The sequence below is a fragment of the Gobio gobio genome (assembly GCF_949357685.1).
Source record: "Gobio gobio genome assembly, chromosome: 3".
NCBI classification, from domain to species: Eukaryota; Metazoa; Chordata; class Actinopteri; order Cypriniformes; family Gobionidae; genus Gobio; species Gobio gobio.
This window is the reverse complement of record NC_137099.1, coordinates 88,337-112,074: the sequence shown is the minus strand read 5'-3', so window position 1 is coordinate 112,074 and position 23,738 is coordinate 88,337. Positions and strand designations below refer to the sequence as shown.

Sequence of the window (23,738 nt, the reverse complement as noted above, 5' to 3'; positions counted from 1 at the left end):
TATTAAAAAAAATGAACAAATAGCCTAATTTTCTGCCATATACAATTTTCTGCCATATACAATCAGCTAGCTAACAACAAATCTGTTCTGGGTTCACCTCACTCCAGTCTAAATGATTTTAGGCTATTTATTTTACTACACATTGTCCACATAAATAAGCTGAAAGACTGTTGATAATTAAAAATAATTCTTACTATCCACTCTTGCTAAATTGGGTAAGCACACTTGTGTTCTCATTTCAGGTGTTGTTCTGAGTAAATGATTAAACTGATTCGTTAGTTCAGTGTTGGACTGATCAGTTCTAACCAGTCGTTAAAGTGATTCGGTTCAAAGGAGTCATTTAGTCGCGAATCGGACATTAGCAGACGTGTTGTGTGTGAATCCCGTCTTTAGAACATTGCTTTGTCAAAACACAGAAAACACTTCATAACCGGATGGGATTTGTCTCCTGTTTATTTAAAGTATGCTTTATGTCAGCTGGTCAGAGAATCAGTCAATGTTTTTTGAGCGCATTTCACACACAGCGGTAATTAAAGGAAGACGTCTGATAGCGCCACGTGCAACATGGATTCGGTCTTCCGACCTTTTTATTTTGATTAACGTAATATGTGAAACATTAGAAAGCTAAGAATGCTTATTTTGAAGACAGAGAGAGTGCGAGCGAGGGATGAGCTCACTGGTCGTTCTCTCTGTCACTCAGTTAACTCAAGTGCAGCACTAATCTGTTCTACATCACTCATAAATCACAATAACTGATCAAATAAGGCTTTGGCGGGACAAAAATTTGTTTTGGCAGCCGCCAAAAAAATTTCAATGTAGGAAAAACCCTGATATTGTTTCAAAGCAACTTCACAGAAAATGCATGCTTCTACATTACAGAAAAAAACTGAGAACATTAAAATAATGAAAAAATATTTAAGATTACCTTTTACACATTCAGGGTCAACATCTGTAAAAGTTCTTCAGGATCATGGATCCAAAACTTCTGGATCATGAGGGGGGAAGAAACATGCACACACACAAATGAATATTAATTTGTTTGATAAAACATTAATATTAATTATCAATTTACGGACATGGACTTGCAAAACATACTCACCAGGCCCATACAAAAACTTTACAGTAGATCCAAAATCCTGGTTTGCCTATAATTCTTCAGAGTCCAAGTATGGTGGATTCCTGTCCTCTCTGCTGAATGAGTGAACATGATCTCAGATTACTCATTCCAAAGCTCTGTTACATTTTATGACAAGCTTGATCTTAAAACTTGCTGACAGTAGGGATGGGCATTATGACCATATAATTCTACATACATGAGAAATTTTATTTTACAATAACGATATCACAATATATTTATTTTGATGGATATTTTATTAAAATGCTACAGAATAATACTGCTTTAAAAGTCTTCACTGTATGACATTCAATTAATTAATATCACTTGATTCTTAAAGAAGCAGAAGGTCTTCTCTATTCTTTTGTTTTATTAAAATTATGACAAAGCTGCAGCCCCTTTAAGAACGGATGCACAGAATGACACACATCCGGGTTTCCCCACGTTAACTTGAACTGTTTGACTTTACTTTAGACATAACTGACTGTTTAAATCAAGTGAGTCAGTATCATAGTCAGTATCATCAGATCGTCATAACACCCAGCCCTATCTTAACAATATTACAACACAACAAAACACAGAAACAGAATATGTAAGTTAATCACGATTAGCATATGACTTTAATGCACTAACGTTATATCTTGATGAGCAGTAGAAACAATATAAAGGGATTTACGTTACCTTCTGCCATCTGTTGTCCGCCATTGGTAACTTGGTCTGTTCGTATTCATGTTTTTTCGTTCTCAGTCGACATCCCACAATCAAAATTCGTCCAAAATAAGATTTTAACAGATTTAAAATGATCCATGCAATGCCATTAATGGGCCGAAGAAGCAGTCCTGTTTCAGTTTAGAAGCCGCGACCGTGTCCCCGCGAGCCACTCCAACGACAACAGGTGTATAATTCAAACTGAAGGCGCGTACTGTCATTGGCCAGATTTCTGGATGACGTTCAGATTGACCAATCACGCTCAAAAGAACACGGAAAGACAGCAAATAGCCTTGCAAATATAGAAAAAACTTGTTTTAAACAACAGTTAGAAAATGTGTATATTTATTTTTATTTGCTGTTATATTTAATTAATTGGTCAAATTATGTTTTGTGGTGTGGGCAGAGGCCTGAAAGTTTCAACCTGGAGAGCAGTGCAGATTTGTACTCTTTAAAAACAGATTATTGTTTGATATTTAGTTTGCTATATATTTTGTTATATTTGTATCCAGAATTGAATGTAAAACCAGTTTGAATGTAAAAATACACCTTCACTGTAAAACAGAAAATTCAAGTAAAATATCTTAATTTAAATAAGGAAAAATCTGTAAACTAATAGTGTTTTCTCTAAAACGTTTAATGTAAATTTGTGTGAAGTTTTTTTACTTTATTTGACTTAAGATATTTGACTTTAATTTTACGGTTTTTGTTTTGCAGCTGTAGCTGCTGTTTTTTTAGGTTTTTATTTTTACAGTGTAAATATAAAACTAATAAGATTTACTTTAAAATGACAAAGAATAATGTTAAATTGTTAGTATGGACATAAACCTAAACCTTTAATATAATGAGCTAAATATTGTATTACAGTTGTTAATTTACAGATATTGTTTGTAATTTTGCATGAATTTGTTATTTATGAAAACAGAAAAATAATACAGTGATGTTCCTGTATAAAAAAATGAGAATTACTGTAATTTGTCATTAATGATATAATCCTTAAAATAACAGTCAAGTTGTTTATTTAGATATTGTTTGTAATTTTACATCGTTTTAAACATAATTCAAAATTACAAGAAAATACTGTAAAAAACTGAAAAACTGTTTTTTTCTGTAAAATTAGGATTATTTTTATTGGTTGCCTTATTTTTATTGGTAACCTTATTGGTTGCACCTACATCTATTGTGAGTGGTGGATTTCAAACCTCAAAACGCCCCTTTTTTGCATCTTGTTAAAGTTAAGAATCTTGGAGTGACACTTTTTGTTAACAGTTGCAGAGCTGAAAGATCTGCTTGTGTTTCTGTGTTTCTTGAGCAAGTGAATCCCTGCTCTTTTTTTATTCCATATTTTTATTTTGAGCATATCAGTTTTTGGTGTTTTTAAAACAAACTTTTTTTATATTCCACATTTCATCTCCTTTTTATTTAATTCTATTATTGCCAACAATTTGTAAAACTTTGCAAAAATTGTTTGGGGATAGTCTAAAATGTTTGGTTAATTATCCTTTGTTAATTCCATTACATTTCTTTGTTTATTTCATTACATATTCAGATTTTTTTGTGAACGTATATGTTCAGACAGGGTTTTTATTTTGTACTGCTTTTATAAAAAATATTTGATTAAGAGACTCTTTTCATGCAGTGGTTTTAAGGCCCTGCCACACCATTCTGATGGTTTGGCTCAGACCCAGGCAACGTGAACCAACCCCACAGTCGGCTTCAGTCATTGCTAGTTCGGTTTAGTGTTTCAGGGCCTTAAGAATTTTTTTTCTGTGCAAAAAGCTTGTTTGCTGTAGCCTACAGTAGACCAGAGATAATTCTCAATCCTCAAGTCCTCCCCTGACACCCCTCCCTCTGAGAACAGCCAGCTCCTAGTGTCAGTCATTAACATATGAAAGGTCTTCCTCACACCTAACAGTCTTCAGTCCTAGCTCACCCAGCAGTGTTTCAGCTGTATATGTCCTTGAAATTTCACGGATTCCTGTATACGTCCGTATACGTGAGGTTTCCGGGTTTTTCTGGAAATATACTGTTCCGTGTTACTCTGATCCGCTTTTTCCCACATACATCCGGTAAACATCAAATTACACATGAGTATACCATGCCCGGATATTGCCGGATTTCAGTGTTTTCATGCAGTGTCAACAGGTGCGGGATTGTTTTGTCCCCAAAAGTTCCGCAGTCACAGCGCAGTGATTACTGCGCATCTGAACTATAACTTAAATATAAAAAACCCAAACAATTACACTTTTAACCAATTCATGTGCAGAATACATATACTTTCTGCTTAAAATAAGCCTACAATGCAAAATAACAAGACCAATTAAGGATAGTAAGAATTATTTTCAAGCATAAACGTAACAAAACTTTTGAAGTAAAAAAAGTAATTGATATAGTAGCCTATAAACTTAAATACAATGATAAAATGTTACAATATTTGTTGAATAGTTGTATTTATCATATTTGTTTTATTTTTGTAATATGTTTTTAAGTCATGTTACAATATTGTTTTGAACTGCTTATTTACAATGGTTAGCTTAACATTAACTGTTTTCATATTTTTTTTAAAAACATTTTTATTGTATTAAATCCAGACCGAACATCCTAATAATCAAATTAAATCATAATAATTATTAATGTTAATAATAATATAGGGACTCCACAACAACAACAAAAACTTTCAAAACTGTATTGTCTATTGTCTGTATTTTTTAATTAAAATATAATTACAAATGAGATTTTAGTGATATTTTGACCATTCAAATAGGAAATGTCCCCGGTTTCCATTTCAGAAATATGGTCACTGTTTTCATGACATTAGTTTGAATCACTACATTTTAGTGATGAGTGCAAATCAAATATTTGCAATAATTTAGTTATGGATTATTATCATTTAAAATGTTCGAATTCGAAAATGTTCGAAAATGTTTTTTCAAATGTTTGAATTTTGTATGTGTTTATCTGTTCAAAAGATTAATAAAGCAGACACTGATGGCACAGTGCTCTGTTTTAAGTCTTTTTTTTTTTCAACCAAAAATGCTTTGCGCTTGGTAGGGGGTACTTGGCTGAAAAAATATTTCACAAGGGGTACATCACTGAAAAAAGGTTGAGAACCACTGCTCTAGACGATATGAAGACGGGGTTCTACGGCCCGTACTTCATTGTACCCAAGAAAGGCGGTGGGTTACGGCCAATCTTGGACCTGCGGTTCTTGAATCGGACCCTATATGTAGTGCTGTGGGCTTGGCGACACCTAACATGTTCGCTAAATTCGATAGCCTCCGTGTAGAGCCGGTTTCTTCCCGTGTGCTCACTTTAACCAGCCAGTAACACCGAAGCTTGTAACTATGTCACAAGGTGACGAAGTGAGGCGGAACTAAGTCCCGTTAGAAGTTGTTCCCCCCCCGGAACGTTGTTGGTGTAACACCAGGCAGGTTCCGGTTGGACATGTGCCCCTACAAAATGGTGGCTAATGGCGGATGATGAGCAGGTGTGAGAGATGACAGAGGAGGGTATAAAAAGGAAGTAGAGAGACAGTTCAGTGTTCTTCCTTCCCGGAGAGAAGTCATTTCTTCCTGGGGTGTGTTGGTTCACGGAGGTTCCTAGAGGGTGCGCAAAGGCTCGGCTGTACAAAGGGTGAAGTGGCATTTGTATGGATACGTTTGCAAGGAGTTACAGAGTTGAGTACAGACTGGAGAAACGCCATCAACATCAGAACGGAGATAAGTAGTATGAGTATTGGATTTCATTGAATGTATGCACCTGCACTGAACTGAATATGAAGTTGTGAAGTGTACTGATCACGAGTGTCATTGTCACCTGAGAGAGCGTTTGAACCAAGTCATCATTGAACTATTGCCTCTTCTTATGAGTGTGATCGAGTGTTAAGGGAGTGTCCTCCATGCTTCAGTAAAAAGGCATCTTAACCCACCCAACATCTGAAGATAACGGATTCAGTACGACAGTGGAGAGGTTGACCAACGGGTGAGTGCTGGCCTTATTGCACTGAGTGAGAGTGGATATGCAGTGCCTGAATTGATGTGTTGCACAGTATTGCGTTGTAGTGAGGTTGCAGTGTGTGGGGATTAAATTGACTGCCGTTGCACTCCCTATTTTTTCTATCCTTATCCGTTGTCACTGAAGAAGGATCTCAGGTGTTGAATGTGAATACCCCCTGTATGCAAATGTGGAAAGAAGATATGCATTGTATAACGTACTCTGTCTGTCAGTAGAGAAATCCCTCGATCAGTGCTCATCCATGTGATGTCCGCCTAAAGTGAGCCACCCAGAGAACCTACCTCTGCCTGCTTGGTAGAAGCACACCCAGCCGTAAGCCTGTTCTCTTGTCCCCTGGGGAAATATGTGTGCAGGTGAATAACCTATCCTGTTGTTAATAGAGCATTCCTCCGCCAATGGCCTTCCATGTGATGTCCGCCTAAAGTGAGCCACCCAGTGAACCTACCTCTGCCTGCTTGATAGAAGCACACCCAGCCGTAAGCCTGTTCTCTTGTCTCCGGGGAAAATATATGTGCAGTTGAATAACCTATCCTGTTGTTAACAGAGCATTCCTCCGCCAATGGCCTGCCATGTGATGTCCGCCTAAAATACGCCACCCAGTGAACCTACCTCTGTCCGCTTGATAGAAGCACTCCCAGCCGTAAGCCTTTCTCTTGTCCTACGGGGAAATACGTGTGTAGTTGAATAACCTATCCTGTTGTTGACAGAGCATCCCTCCGCCAACGGCCACCCGTGTGATGTCCGCATAGAGTGAGACACTCAGTGAACTTTCCTCATCTGCTGACCAGAACACGCGTCAGCCAACATTCTTCCGCCTGAAAGGGAGACACTTAGTGAGCCTACCCCTGCCTGCCCTGCAGAAGTATACCCTAGTGGTAAGCCTTTGGCTTGTACTGAAGAAACACGTGCATGCATGGATAAAGTGACTCTGCTCTGTTGATGTTCTAACAAATTCTACTTACCAGGAGACTCACCTGTCCGTCCAAAGGAAGGCCCTTCCTGATTAAAATCTCTGTTCTGTTCAAATGTTCTAACAAGTTTCACTTACCAGGAGACTCACCTGTCCGTCCCAAGGAAGGCCCCCTTCGACTAAAGACTCTGTTTTGCTCAATTGTCCTACACCGCTCTACTTACCAGGACACTCACCTGCGTGTCGGACAGGTGACGGACTTCCCCTCCCCTCCTCTGGTCAGTGGTTCGGCCCCCGCATCGGTGGGTGGACCCAGAGGCCCCATTGAGACTTTTTATATACAACTTTTAAATAAATAAAACTTGTTTTACTCTGATTCCTTGTCTGTCTGGTCTCTGGCACGCTCCTCGAGGTGGTCCTGGGTTTTAGGGGTGGGTGTGGACTGGCTTGACCCCCCCGACCTGTGACAACTATTCATGTGATCTTGTGTGTGTGTGTATAACTGTAATGGTCCATGTTTAAGTTTCAATGCTTATATGGCCCCCAAAGTTCTCCTTGTAAGTGATGTCAGTAAAGGTTTCTCCCGGAAATCTGCGATGGCTGATCTCTTGAAATCCGGGTCATGGCACCAAATTTGTAAGGAAAAATACTATGGTAGTCAATGGTGACTCGCTTGACTCGCCACCCACCATCGAGGAGCTCAGTAAGGCCATTGACTCGCTGTCCTGTGGGAAAGCACCAGGCAGTGACGGAATCCCATCAGAGGTTGTGAAGGCCACAAAAGAGAGCTCCCTCCTTGGACATCTCTATGAGCTTTTGCTACAGTGCTGGGAAGAGGGAACGAGACCCCAAGACATGCGGGATGTCCAGATCGTCACGCTCTACAAGAACAAGGGCGACCACAGCGACTGTAACAACTATCGTGGGATCTCTCTCCTCAGCATCGTGGGAAAGTCCTTCGCCTGGGTTGTCCTCAACTGCCTGTAGGTACTTGCTGACCGTGTGTATCCCTAGTCACAGTTTGGGTTCTGGGCCAAGCGATCAACCATCGACATGGTGTTTTCCCTCAGGCAGCTGCAGGAAAAGTGCTGCGAACAGCGACGTCCCCTGTACCTCGCCTTCATCGACCTGACCAAGGCATTTGACTTGGTCAGTCGGTCTGGCCTCTCGCCCTGCTCCACAAGATTGGATGCCCCCCAAGCTTCTGAAGATTGTCGAGTCATTCCACGACAACATGTCTGGCATTGTTCAGTACGACGGAGCGTCATCGGACCCTTTCCCAATCAAGAGCGGCGTGAAACAGGGGTGTGTCTTGGCCCCGACACTTTTCGTCATATTCTTCTCCCTGCTCCTGCGCTACGCATTCAGCGAGTCCGAAAATGGCATCTTCTTTCACACACGGAGCGACGATAACCTATTCAACCTTGCCCGTCTCAGAGCGAAGACCAAGGTGCGCAAGGTTCTCATCCGGGAGATGCTCTTTGCCGTTGACGCCGCCCTCACTGCTCACATGGAAGCCGACCTCCAGCGACTCATCACCCTCTTCGCGGAGGCATGCACAGAGTTTGGCCTCACCATCAGCCTTAAGAAGACCAACATGTCAGGATGTCAGTACCACTCCCATAATTACCATCGGAGATCACACCCTGCAGGTGGTGGATAAGTTCACATACCTCGGCTCTACAATCTCCAGCAACCTATCCCTGGATGCCGAGCTTAACGTGAGGATAGGCTAAGCAGCAACCGCCATGGCCCGCCTAGCGAAGCGTGTGTGGGACAACCCCATGCTGACCCTCAACACAAAGATGAAGGTGTACCAAGAGTGCGTGCTGAGGACCCTTCTGTACGGCAGTGAGGCGTGGACCCTAAACACGCACCAAGAGCGAAGACTGAACGCCTTCCATATGCGCAACCTCAGACAACTCCTCGGCATCACCTGGCCGGATCGCGTCTCCAACGCAGATGTTTTGGCCCAGGCAGGCTTGTTAAGCATGTTCGCCACCCTCTCTCAGAGGCGCCTGCGCTGGCTCGGACACATATGCAGGATGGACGATGGCCGCATCCTGAAGGACATCCTCTATGGCAAGCTCACCACCAGTACCCGCCCTACGCTACAAGGATGTCTGCAAGAGGGATCTGAAGTCATGTAACATCAACCCAGCAGATCTCGAAACAGTAACTTCCGACCGCTCTAGCTGGCGTGCAGATGTCATAACCGGTGTCAAGAAGGCTGAGGAGAAGAGAGATCCAGCGCGAGGAAAGGAAGAGCCGCAAACAGCAGAGAGCCCAGCCTACCACTGCTCCCCCATAGTACCCAGCACGGACCACACTTGCAGCAAGTGCGGCAGGAGCTGCAGCTCCCGCATAGGCTTATTCAGCCACAGCTGGCGCTGCTGCCCCACAATTAAATAAATACTCAGGTGCAGACTCCATTGTTTCTAGAGACAGAAGGATGCCAGAGAATATTAACTTGTTCCATTGTCCATTGTATTGTAATATTGGTATATTGTAAATACACTGTGAAGAACTTGTTCATTTTATTTAGTTTGGAAAGTTAATTAGTTCACTAGCCTGTTGTAATTCAGCATATTCAGAGAGAATAACCTGCTAAAAACATTAAGAAACAATGAGGGACACATGTTATATGATTAATTATAATACATTATCTAATCATATAAGGCTTATGGATCATGTATGGAAGCAGAAACTGTAGAACATGGCTATTGATACTATGAATGAAACCGAATTTAATGTAGGAAATAAATAAATAAATCTCATGATTCCAGGCATTTACAATATCCAGCATCTTGGAGATTAGTCCCGAAACAGGGGAAATGATCAATACGCTGCTGAAAGCATTAGGTTAAGCGGTATTAAACATTTGGAAATATGTTGAGTATGTCACTCCTTTGCTGTAGATGTGATATGAACCTGTTTAAACCGTAAAACCCCCAAAGAAGACAAAAACGAAAGTAAAAGTGTTAAATGCACAGAGAACTGCTATGGCGATGAGATCGTCAGAATGAGCAGTAAACGCTGTTAATCGCATCCAGAGGCAAACACACAGCAGCTGAACGACACGGAGAGCTTTACCACAGACTGGACTCGATTACACGACACAACCAACAAACCTCCAGGAAGGGGAAATCATGCTTCAAATACTGCTAAACTCTCTTCTCACTGCACAGGACGGTAAGTTTTAATACTTGCTTGATTACAGTTATTTGGGGGATAAAATAGAAGTCTTATAATGTAAACATGATTTGATGTTACAAAAGACCTGTTATTATTCTTAGTATACCCCGAACAGACTGTCAGAAATGAGACCTACTGGAATTATTTGAAGGCCGCAGATGTTGTCGTCCATTTTAGGATGCTATTGTTAGGATGATGTTTTTGTGACTTCTGAAGTACCAGTCCATTTTAAACCTAGCACGTAGTGAATGTTCACTCATTTATTTATTTATCTATTTGCTTTTATTATATCGAATATTTTAACACAGCAATTATTGTGTAGTATGCCCACTTTAATACAGGTTACATTTACTCAATAGGTATGTGAGCATTTTAAAATAATGAAATGTATTGTGAACTTAAAGTAATGATCAAATGACAAACCAAGAATCGACCATTAATAAAATAGAGTAAATATGACTGCAAATGATATTAAACCACAATTCAGAAACAAACTGGGTTCATTTTTCCCACTCAGAGTTTAAAGCATATTCCATTTGAACTTACATTTAGAGCCATCTGTCAGTTAAACTCATTAAATGATCTGAAATGATTAAGTATAATAAGTGCTGATCTGTGTTCAGTGGCAGTTTAGCTGCAGTATGTCAGAGGAGCGAGGGAAGGACTCTCTCTCTAAGACGAGTCTCTCAGAGGAGCGAGGGAAGGACTCTCTCTCTAAGATGAGTCTCTCAGAGGAACAAAGGTAAGACTCTTTTCACACAATCATTTTAAAAACAAATTAAGTTTCAGAGGTTTTTTCTCTGTGAAGAACAAAACCTTAACAAGCATTGTTTTATGTTTGCAAATGCTAAACCAGAGGTGTAGTGGTAAAAAAAGAGGTGGGTAAACTATAAATTCTGGGTGACCGCATCGTGGTCACGGTAAGGTGGGCCACTGCCAACCGGTGTATGCAGCCCGATCTCACAGCAATTCGTACTAATTTTATGAGGTGGCTAATTCGTACCTCACTCACATATTTTACAAGTTACCAAACAACCAGTTGGTTTGGTTACCAGTTTTTAACAAGCAGATATCACTATGAAACTTTCCCAACTTTCCCAGTTGATTAAAGATGAGGAAAAAAAATGTAATGTTTAAATATGCAAATTAGGCATTATCTAATTATATATGCGCTAATTTGCACATATTTAAAAAAAACTAAATCTGAGTAGGCTATTGGATACAGCCAGGTTCAAAATATTTTTTTTTCATTTTGTTCACATATTAGATGGGGAAAAACTTATAAAGGGATTTATGTCTACTTTTGTTATCCTGTTAATCAGAATAGAGTGTCAATAGCCTTAAAAAAATATTTTCGCCATGTTTTTTTTTTAAATAAAATTTTATATAAATCAGGTTAGGAATTATATATTTACTCTGATTGGTCCAACTCGCTGTTACCATAGAAACGTTTACCGTACCCGCGAACGGCTGTAGCGATAACAATAACTAGCTAGCTGACTAGCAAAGGGAGCTTGTTGTCACAAACTTTCAGTGGTTTAAATACCAGAGAATGCATATAATTACATCCAGTTATTTATCTGATAATAATGTATCCTGAATTTTACTTGTAGGCCTACATTGGCTAATGGGAAAAGGAAGAGGTGACTTGTTGAGTCAGTGGCATGAATCTAACCGTGAACCAAATTAACCCCAAAAACATAAAGTTTAGTACTGTTTTCCGAGCTCACTCACTTTGGGCTTGTAGCCGAGCCCGTTTGCTGGCATTAGGAGGAGGGCTGCTGTCTTGACGGCGCTTAAAAAATTGCCGGATATCCATTTTTTAATCTTGGTTGCGTCAACTTGCGTGTTGTTCATGAATGATCCGTTAATTTTGAACGAATCTTTAATATGACTCGGGACTACCGAGTTGTCTCAGAGAGTGATTCGTTCATTTTGTGTTGACCGCGCATGCGCATTACGCAACATATGGGTTCTGATTCTGATCGACAGGTGAGATCCGAGTCTTTTGTTCTTCCTGTCAGTCCCATAGAGACGGAAAGAGAAAAGATTAGTTTATTTTGCTGAACGAGACTCAAAGATCCGAGTCAGTAAAATGATCCGAACTTCCCACAACTCACACTGACAGTTGCAGCGCAATATGAAAGACTTCGTCTAACTGTACAACAAACAACCAATGAAAATGAACAATATGAAACTAAAACGACATAAGCTTAATTTAAAATGGCTTAGGAACTGTAGGCTATTTAGAGGTGGATAAACTAAATTTAGAGGTGGATAAACGCACTTTGGAGGTGGGTAAACGCTATTTCCGAATATTGGGAGGTGCGTAAACGGCGTTTACATGCGTTTAGCCTCCACTTCATCCCTGTGCTAAACCATTTAAAATATATATAATGGTGACTTGACTTAAAAACACAACTAATACTTTCAACAAATACCATCTACATGGTAAAGAGGGCTTTATAGACATGTCAAAGTTAATAACTAACAAACGTAAAGAGCTCATGAGTTTGAGAATGAATTTCCTCCTGTATTAAAGTGTGTTTTCCCTTCTCTGTTCTTTGTCATCAGTGTAAGATCAGGCTCATGTGTGTCCATCTCTGTGTCTGTGAAGAGTCACCATTCAAAACGTGACGTGCCGAACTTCAGTGAAAAACCACCATCTGCCAAAAGGTATTGTACATTATAGCAGTGGTTTTCAAACCCTTGGGTGGGTCGCGAGACTTAAAAAATGGGTCGCCAGGATGATTTAAAAAAAAATAGTTACATTAAAAATAAAAAAAAGATAATTTTTTTTTCATAAAATCAGTCCATAGGCCTATATAAAATGAATACATTTGCGAAATATATTTGCCTTAAATAATTAACAGATTAACAAAAAGAAAGAAAAAACTGTGACTGAGCTGCTGAGTTAGGTTGATCATCATGAGGCGCTCCTCAAACAAGTTCACGGAAAGGAAACCAGACGACAGAAAGCACATCTTGTTTCCTTTATTTTACAATAGCACAGTGTAAGTAAACACTTTGCAATTTTGAACGATATCCTACTATTATTATCTGTATGACCAAAATGAGTATTATGTTTCCTCTGCTTGTTCGCGTGGGCGCCTCACGCGCACATAACATATTCCAGCATTGCACACTTGATATCGCAGTCATTTCATTATCAACATAAAATAGTCAACCTAACAGCTACACAGCTCAGTTTAATTAGTCAGTAATAGCCTACAATTCGCGCCATTCAGTGTGAGCTCCGCTGCTGTGGTGTTTCCAAGCTCATGTGTGCGCATGTGAAGAGGATGATTTCTCCATCAGTATTGGGACGCGAGTGAACAAAGCCTATAATAAATAATCATGAGCCTAACGCTGGTTACTTTCAGATTCTCATTAAATGATTTAGTTTTGGCTTTATAGTTATATACTTATATTTTTACATTCTTGATCTGTTCTGAACACCGTTAAATTTAAAGGATTTTGTAACGCGTTGTGTCCGGAGGAAAATCGGGATAGCTCACTTGGAGTTATTGTAGACACGGAGGCGATGGACATGTCACAGCTCACTCTTTATACCCCGTAAAACTTGCGTAATAGTCCGTCACAAACGCTATACCGTCCACAGTGTTACTTAATAAAGAAAACAACTTGATTTGAGCAACAGAACATAACCTGCACACATGGAAGTGCTCGAGGCGCAGACAGTTCAACAGGGAGCGCGCAGCTCTTAAAGGGGCCACACCGTATTCCTACTCAATACAATTTGTTGTGGAGTGAGGGGAACTAACCTATAGCTACGTTTGTAGTGTTTATAATGCTTGTAGTACATTTATAACATTTTGCTTTATTTACCGGTATTATTTCTGAATGCAATAAAATGTGACTTACCTGTTTTTTTATTTCAACCAAATGATTAATTGTTTAAAATTCTTGCTGGTTAACGGTTAACCAGTTAATTAGCCTCCCATATATATATATATATTTCTGTCAGGTCCACTAAAGTCAAAAAACACAATAGACAAACATTTAGTACAATTTTTTAATTGCATATTTTGTAAAGATTTAGATTTGTGTCACAGGGTGTCTTGGTGTTGGTTCATGTTCATTGTTCTTGGTTCTGTTTTCAGTTTATTATGTTCATGGTTATGTTTGAGTTTGTCATGTTCACAGTCTTGTCGTGCACTTCCTGGTCTTGTCATGTGACTCCCATGCCCTCATGTGATCTTGTGTCCTGTCATTGGTTCATTGTTTAATCACTGTTCACAGGTGTCACTTGTCTTGTCATTAGTCTGTGTGTATTTAAGCCCTCATGTTTGCCATGTGTCTTTGTCAAGTATTGAATGTTGTAACCCGCTGTTGGTGAGTTTTGTTATAGTAGAATGCCAAGTCCTTGTTTTGATTTATGTTGAGATTTATGTTTAATTTTGAATAAACTGCACTTGGGTCCTTCAACTTGCCTCCAGTGGATAACCGTTACAGAATACTTGACCAACAAAATGGACCCAGCAGTTGCTGCTTTGCTTCATCTACGCCAGGAGAATCAAGCCATTGAAAACTACGTGGAGGAATTTTGTGGACTCTGTCACTTAGTTGATTTTAATGACGTGGCGCTTAAAGACATTTTTCGTTTTGGTTTGAATAAGCCTATTAGCTCCAGACTTCCTGGAGGCAAGATCCACTGGTCATTGGCCAAGTATATTGACTATGCACTTCAGTTGAGTGGCTCATCTTTTACTGTGGGAACGGTGGATGAGGAGCTCCACGTTCCCACAGTACTCTCCACACCAGTGAGACCAGCCCACGGCCACGTCCAGGTCCAGGCTCCAGCCCACGTCCAGGCTCCAGCCCACGTCCAGGCTCCAGCCCACGTCCATGCTCCAGCCCACGTCCATGCTCCAGCCCACGTCCATGCTCCAGCCCACGTCAATGCTCCAGCCCACGTCAATGCTCCAGCCCACGTCCATGCTCCAGCCCACGTCCATGCTCCAGCCCACGTCCATGCTCCAGCCCACGTCCATGCTCCAGCCCACGTCCATGCTCCAGCCCACGTCCATGCTCCAGCCCACGTCCATGCTCCAGCCCACGTCCAGGCTCCAGCCCACGTCCAGGCTCCAGCCCAAGTCCAGGCTCCAGCCCACGGCCCCGTCCAGGCTCCAGCCCACGGCCCCGTCCAGGCTCCAGCCCACGGCCCCGTCCAGGCTCCATCCCACGGCCCCGTCCAGGCTCCAGCCCACGAGCCCGCTGTCCCGCCCAAGAAAATTTGGGGGGGGGGCAAGGGGTACATGGAGGCCATGAAGGCCACGCCTCTGTGGCCTCCTGAACCTCCATTACCGCCATGGCCTGTAGAACTGCCGTTACCGCCATGGCCTGTAGAACTGCCGTTACCGCCATGGCCTGTAGAACTGCCGTTACCGCCATGGCCTGTAGAACTGCCGTTGCCGCCATGGCCTCCCACGCCTGAGGGTCCAGGTCCTCCCACGCCTGAGGGTCCAGGTCCTCCCACGCCTGATGGTCCAGGTCCTCCCACGCCTGAGGGTCCAGGTCCTCCCACGCCTGAGGGTCCAGGTCCTCCCACGCCTGAGGGTCCAGGTCCTCCCACGCCTGAGGGTCCAGGTCCTCCCACGCCTGAGGGTCCAGGTCCTCCCACGCCTGAGGGTCCAGGTCCTCCCACGCCTGAGGGTCCAGGTCCTCCCACGCCTGAGGGTCCAGGTCCTCCCACGCCTGAGGGTCCAGGTCCTCCCACGCCTGAGGGTCCAGGTCCTCCCACGCCTGAGGGTCCAGGTCCTCCCACGCCACAGGGTCCAGGTCCTCCCACGCCACAGGGTCCAGGTCCTCCCACGCCACAGGGTCCAGGTCCTCCCACGCCACAGGGTCCAGGTCCTCCCACGCCACAGTGTCCAGGTCCGCCCACGCCACAGTGTCCAGGTCCGCCCACGCCACAGTGTCCAGGTCCGCCCACGCCACAGTGTCCAGGTCCGCCCACGCCACAGGGTCCAGGTCCGCCCACGCCACAGGGTCCAGGTCCGCCCACGCCACAGGGTCCAGGTCCGCCCACGCCACAGGGTCCAGGTCCGCCCACGCCACAGGGTCCAGGTCCGCCCACGCCACAGGGTCCAGGTCCGCCCACGCCACAGGGTCCAGGTCCGCCCACGCTCCCAGGCCCGGCCATGTCATGTCTGGGTCCGGTGCCCCTGCACGGGCCTGGCCCACCATCCCTCCCCCAAGACCGCCCCCCAAGACTTTTTTTGTTTGGACTCTTTGTTAGGCTATTGATGTTTTGGTGTTGTTTGGGCGTCAGGGGCCGCCCATAGAGGGGGGGATCTGTCACAGGGTGTCTTGGTGTTGGTTCATTGTTCTGTTTTCAGTTTATTATGTTCATGGTTATGTTTGAGTTTGTCATGTTCACAGTCTTGTCGTGCACTTCCTGGTCTTGTCATGTGACTCCCATGCCCTCATGTGATCTTGTGTCCTGTCCTGTCATTGGTTCATTGTTTAATCACTGTTCACAGGTGTCTCTTGTCATTAGTCTGTGTGTATTTAAGCCCTCATGTTTGCCATGTGTCTTTGTCAAGTATTGAATGTTGTAACCCGCTGTTGGTGAGTTTTGTTATAGTAGAATGCCAAGTCCTTGTTTTGATTTATGTTGAGATTTATGTTGAATTGTGAATAAACTGCACTTGGGTCCTTCAACTTGCCTCCAGTGGATAGATCGTTACAATTTGGCGGTATGGCTCTGTTCTAAATTCCCCATCCTTTCATGAGCTCCATGAAAAGCCAAGACAGGGAACAGCAGCAGATTCTGGGGACGACCTCCCATTTAACTGGGAGGGCAGAGCAAATCCCCCAACAGACCATACCAGGCAATCCTCCCTGGCTCTTCCAGCTGATTGAAGAGACAGCAGAGGATACGAAGATGAGAATGTAATCTATGTGAAGCTAGCACGAGGAATGTAGCTACAGTTAATGATACGAGTAAATAAATAGTAAATAGGCGATATGGCGCTGTTCTTAATTTCCCTTCGTTATCATGGTGAGCTCCATGAAATCAAAAACAGGGAACAGCAGCAGCTTCTAGGGGCAATCCTCCTATTTAATAGACTGGAAAGTAGCGAAAATCCCCCCAACAGACCATACCGGGCAATCCTCCCTGGCTCTTCCTTCTAATTGAAGAGCCACGGAGGATCCAAGAAATAAAAAAGCGTTCCGAGAAGGTCGTCTAACTGATTTTAATTGTAAGATCTAATCGATCTACGTGAAGCTAGCATGATGAATGTAACCAGCTAATAATATAAGTAATTTAAATTTATATATGGAGTAGCACTCATAGGTTTCTAATGGATGGCTCACGCATCGGGCCAAATATAACGTTCATAAGCGGCCGAGGACACATCGCCTCATGGCCTCAATGTAGAGACTGGAGTTGCAGTTGCAGGAAGCTGCAGTTGTAGCAGCCTCTATGCACGAGAACGAGCTGTATAATGCTCTGAGGGAAGCTTGCGGTAGGCATAGCAGGCGGAGACAGGAAGCAAACCAGACTCTGGGCACAAGCTTTCCCTCCTCCAAGACAAATAATGGATCCTGTTGAACAGCTTGTGGATGGCTCCTCAGGTAGGCTAACATAGATGACAAAGCAGAGTCAGATTCAGAGATAAAACGCCGTTCATCCCCTTATCCTATCAGTTTAGTGTGCTTAGGATTATGCTGAAGTGCTAGGAATAAATTGATACATAAGAAATGTGAGGTCATGTGACCGCGAGTAAAACGTATTAGCAATATATCAGGTTTAAACTACCGCTTAATAATATCAAATTCCCATAGTGCCTATAGCTTTGAGGAAAAGCTTATTATTTAGGGTGAGTCTAAGGGTGAAAGAGTAATTGGTGCAAGTTGATACACCAGAAAAATTGTGTTGTGGTAATCTTAATCAAATCTGAAAAGTACCTCCAAAGTTCTACTCTAAAGTTAGTTATAACTTTAAGAACAAGTGTGTTTCCAATAGCACCTACAGTTTTAAAACGAGCACGTTTCCAAACTCTACTATAGCTAACGATATCGCTTTAAGACAAGCCCATTTCCAACATCTATAGCTTGAGAAAACTTAGTTTCCCAGTAGCTATATCGCTTTAAGACAAGCATGTTCCTGACACCATAGCTTTAACAACAAGCTATTTCCAATATACTTATAGTTTTACCAAGCATGTTCCCAATATCACTATAGCTATAACAACAAGCACTTCCAATATTACAGCTTTAAGAACACACATATATCCCAATATTAACCATAGCTTTCAGAACAAGCATTTCCGATATTAATTATAGCTTCAAGAACAAGCACTTCCAATATTAATTATAACCTTAATAAGAAGCACTTCCAATTTTAAATATAGCTTTAAGAACAAGCACTTCCGATATTAACTATAGCTTTCAGAACAAGTATTTCCAATATTAATTATAGCTTTAATAACAAGCACTTCCGATATTAACTATAGCTTTAAGAACGAGCATTTCCAATATTAATTATAGCTTTAATGACGAGCACTTCTGATATTAACTATAGCTTTAAGAACAAGCTTTTCCCATATTAATTATAGCTTCAAGAACAAGCACTTCCGATGTTAACTATAGCTTTAATAACAAGCATTCCCAATATTAATTATAGCTTTAATAACAGGCACTTCCGATATTAATTATAGCCTTAATAACAAGCATTCCCAATATTAATTATAGCTTTAATAACAGGCACTTCCGATTTTAATTATAGCTTTAATAACGAGCATTCCCAATATTAATTATAGCTTTAATAACAGGCATTTCCGATGTTAACTATAGCTTTAAGACAAGCATTCCCAATATTAATTATAGCTTTAAGAACGAGCATTCCCAATATTAATTATAGCTTTAATACAAGCATTCCCAATATTAATTATAGCTTTAAGAACAAGCACTTCCGATAGTAACTGTAGCTTTAAGAACAAGCATTTCCAATATTAATTATAGCTTTTAAGAATGAGCACTTCGAAAATTAATATAGCTTAAAAGACAAGCACTTCTGATATTAATTATAGCTCTAAGGAAAAGCACTCCCGATATTAATTATAGCTTTACAAATGAGCACTTTCAATATTATATTAATTATAGCTTTAAGAATGAGCACTTCCAATATTAATTATAGCTTTGAGACCAAGCACTTCTGATATTAATTATAGCTTTAATAACAGCATATCCGACATTAATTATAGCTTTAAGAACAGGCATTTCCAATATTAACTATAGCTTTAAGAATGAGCACTTCCAATATTATAGCTTTAAGAACGAGTGCGTTCCCGATTTCAACTATAGCTTAAGACAATATTTCTAATAGCAACTTTAGCTTTAAGAATGAGCACTTTCAATATTATAGCTTTAAGACAAGCGCTTCCGATATTAGTTATAGCTTTAAGACAAGCACTTCCGATATTAGCTATAACTTTAATAATAAGCATTTCCAATATAAGTATAGCTTTAAGGCAAGCACTCAATATTAGATATAGCTTTAAGAACGAGCACTTCCAATATTAATAATAGCTTTAAGACAAATGTGTTCCCAATCTCAACTATAGTTTAGACAAAATTTCCCACAGCAACTTTAGCTTAAAATGAGTTACAATTTACAAATACCAACTATAGAGACAAGAACAATATCCATAAGCCTAGCATTTTACTGAAAACGACTAAGCTTAAGCAATGCAGATACCATTGTCAATTGCGTTGCCAATGACCTGATAATTTTAACAGAGTTAAAAATAAATTTAGCTTCGTGAAGACGGACGAATGAGTGTGAAATTGCCAGCTGAGACATAGGCTTGATATACTTAATTTGTGGAGTGCAGATTTCTCTGAAATTGTTCTTGAGTCAGTCACATAACATATTAGTATACCTTCAGAGAGTCCATGAAAATAATACAGCGATGCAAACTCCAAATTAGACAGTTTGTGAACCATGCGACGAAAACGCGAGTTTACGTTTACAACCTGAATGAATGTGAGGTGAACCGCGTGGGGGCGAATTGCTCTCGCTATATTTCGCACTACTCAATTCCTTGTGATATGATTCTGTTTTGCTTGCCGAATTCCACATTTAATTAGCTCCAGACAAATCTTGTTTTAAGCAAAACATGCATTTGACCAGTGAGTGATTTTAACTAATAAATACCTCTCTGACGACCACCTCTCAGGATCACGTTCATGATGATCGGCCGCCACCCATCGCTGCAAACACGCTGCAATGGAGCACGTATCCCAGAGCCCGAGACACAAAACCCAGTAAAACGTTTGCCAAATGATAAAATAACAGGCTCAGCAAGTGGGGTTGCTTTCGTTGAGGAAATAGCTTGTAACGTTAGACTTGAACCGCCATACTCGGGTAAGCTTGGAAAAATAAATAAATAAATAAATCATTCGTACAAGACAGCAGTTAGTCTAGTAATAAGCTGACGAAAGTATCCAACACATGGTCATAACTGTTACTGCTCCCATAGTTATGAAATAGTACATGTCCTGGTATAATTCTGATGAAAATGCAGCTGCAGCTCACGTTCGTCTTACGCAAGTATGTAAATATTGAATACAAATTTGCCAAAATAATGCTCACATTGCGTGATTGAATCATTAACCAACACATAGCCTACTTATCTCACTCAAAACTAACATAGAATTGCTGTAGCTCCGTTTGATACATGAATACAATGTGAAAGGCAATTGCACTTTAAAAAGCCTTGTGTATGGTTTGGTGATTTGATAAAGCAGACTGCACAAAATGCATATTTGATAAAGCATAGGAAAACCATAAATTCTTGTCCTGATTGCAAAGCAGCGTGCAGCAGAAGCGTCCAAGCAGGCAGATTGAAGTGAAGCTATGCTTAAGTAAGCCCCCCTGTTTGAGAGAAGCCAATTGAGAGCATAGGATCAGCTGAAACAGATCAGCTGAAAGAGGGGCGGAGTTAGAATTTCCCAATCAGCTGATAGCGGAGCTTGACTACGTGGCCTGCCAGAACTAACGCTGGCGCTTGATCGGTTAGGGATGGGCAACAGTGGTCGAGTAATCGAGTACTCGAACGTGACAGCGATCATCGATCATGAGAACGATGATCGCCCTGACTTTTAAAAAAATTATTTGTTTCTTTTTTATTGGTTATTGCGTCATTTTGCGCGGTACCGGAGGTCTGATTGGTTAGCGTTATACAGCACGCCTCCAGACCGCGGCGAAATAAAGTGAAACTGAGGCGTGCACTGCAGTGATGTCTGGAATCACTGTGATCATTAAATGGTTAGTGCAAGATGCGCCAATCTGTCATAGCCTACATAGCATTATAATGAGAGCACGATGGAAATAGAATGCTGTAAATTCTCTGTGCTTAGTTCCCCGTGTATCAGCTGTTAAAGGAAAGCCACAGAGAAACTAGCGGGAACACTCAGACTAGCGCGTGAAGTACATGTGCGCATTCGCGTCCTTTTCTGCAGATGCACGTTGTAAGATTACTTTTATGCTGTCTATATCTGATTAATCTAATATAAGAAGCGTTTGGTTGAATATTCTTTTTAGATATAGGCTATTTATTTCTCAGAATCATTGATATTAGTAATGCAGCAGTGCTATACTGTTCTCATATTTTTTAACAGTAGACCTAGTTTATTTAAAGTTGTTTTTCGTTATGAGTTCGAAAACGCGCAGTGATGTCTGTACGCTTCAATCATGAATAATAAAATGAAGTGCATGATGTGCAGAGTCAATCTGTCAACTCATTATAATGAGAACACTATTTTAATAAAATGTTGTTTCTGTGTGCTTTCGTTGTCCGTGTATCAGCGTTGTTAAGGGAAGAGCGCATTCAAAATGTTCCGTTTCAAACCATAGCCTGTAAAATCTAGCACGCTGAAGTTCACGTGTGCATTCACATCCTTTTGTGTTGATTTATGTCGTAATAGGTTCATAATAATCTTCATATTAATATTGATATAGGGTGCGTTTGGTTGAGTTTATTAACCAGCTAGTAAGCTCTGCAGGGTGGTGTTATTTCACAGTTTTAGCTCAAAGGCAATGCTCGATATAATTGACTTGGTTATTTGAGACGGTCATTTATAAAGATGTTTCTTTTTCAAAGACATTTATGCATCATAATCTATCAGTTATTTTTTGCTTTATATGTTCATGTTTTCATATACCCGTTTTCATGTCACGTTTGTATTTGTCAACAACCATTTTCACAACAGTATTTTCATTATCTCAATGACGGACATGCCCCGCCCCCTGCACATGCCCCGCCCCCGAGTACTCGAGTACTCGTTTTTGAGACCTATTGATGATCGAAATGAGAAATTGACAAAAATGCCCATCCCTAATATCGGTCTAGCTATCAAATTAGTCCAGAATCAACTTAGCGTTGCGAAAATACATCAATCATCAAAAGCGATTGTGTGGAAAAGTGCTGAGCTGAATTTTTGTGCCATCTAGTGGTTTAATGGAGAATACAGTCAAATGACCAATTGTATATAAGTAATCTTATGCTTGGCATGACTTGTTTGAATGTAAAGGGCTGTAGACCTATAGTATATGGTCGCGAAAAAAAAGGGGAAAAAAAAGGGTCGCAAAAAAAAAAGTTTGAAAACCACTGCATTATAGCATTGCATTATTTCTCCACTGGGGTATACGTAACATAACCTGATTGAATTAAACAAATCACAAAACACGTCTCATAACCTTTATTGAACCTGGTCTGGAGTTTCTTTCCAGAAATACAATTACTCAGGTAGCCACTAGGAGGCATAAAATCAAATTAAAATAGATCAAAATAGATCATCCATCAATATACGTGAAGGACAAAATTACCATTTGCAACATTTAAACCTTTTCAAATGAGATTGAAGTACCTCCTGTAGTAAAGTGTGTTTTCCCTTCTCTGTTCTTTGTGTCATTAGGCTAAGATCAGGCTCATGTGTGTCCAGCTCTGTGTCTGTGAAGAGTGACTGTTCAAAAGATGAACCCCTGAACTTCAGTGAAAAACCACCATCTGCCAAAAGGTATTTCATGTGTTGTACATTATAGCATTGCATTATTTCTCCACTGTGGTATACGTAACATAACCTGATTGAATAAAACAATAAATCACAAAACACAACGTCTGGCAACCTTTATTGAACTGGGTCTGGAGTTTCTTTCCAGTAATAGAATTACTCAGATAGCCACTAGAAGGCATAAAGTCACCATGGAAAATAGATCATCCATCAATATATGTGATGGACAAATGCACAGCTGTGCTGCATTTAATTACCATTTGCAACGTTTAAACCGTTTCAATTGAGATTGAAGTATCTCCTGTAGTAAAGTGTTTTCCCTTCTCGGTTCTTTGTGTCATTAGGCTAAGATCAGGCTCATGTGTGTCCAGTTCTGTGTCTGTGAAGAGTGACTGTTCAAAAGATGAACCCCTGAACTTCAGTGAAAAACCACCATCTGCCAAAAGGTATTTCATGTGTTTCTTACCTTTGGTCACACATAGGGCAGTGGCGGTATGGGATTTTTTCTTACTGCGGTGAAGAAGCAAATAATCTCACGGTTTTAACCGCACACCCCTGACCAGAACCCCCCCCCCCCCCCCCCAACAACTAAAGACACGATCAAGAACGCATGGCTTGTAAATGACAATATAAATAAATAATTATAAAGCAGTTTTCTTTATTAACACAGCAAATTAACATTAATACTAAATTGTAAATATGAATAATTAACTATTAATTAAGCTAAACTTAAAAAAACCTTGTGGTGCC

At 41.0% G+C, this 23,738-nt stretch overlaps 1 protein-coding gene across 2 annotated transcripts in view; it reads left to right on the top strand.

The window, feature by feature from the left end:
- Window positions 1-9,704: 9,704 nt before the first annotated feature.
- The window catches only part of LOC307123766 (NACHT, LRR and PYD domains-containing protein 3-like), a 55,871-nt gene continuing 41,837 nt past the window's right edge, over window positions 9,705-23,738 (top strand). For both annotated transcript variants that reach the window (XM_079812464.1, XM_079812465.1), the window contains exons 1-5: window positions 9,705-9,938; window positions 10,565-10,683; window positions 12,516-12,617; window positions 22,893-22,994; window positions 23,333-23,434. In XM_079812464.1, the coding sequence (XP_079668590.1) occupies window positions 10,583-10,683; window positions 12,516-12,617; window positions 22,893-22,994; window positions 23,333-23,434 (407 nt within the window). In that variant the 5' untranslated portion in view covers window positions 9,705-9,938; window positions 10,565-10,582. The remainder of the gene's footprint in view (window positions 9,939-10,564; window positions 10,684-12,515; window positions 12,618-22,892; window positions 22,995-23,332; window positions 23,435-23,738) is intronic.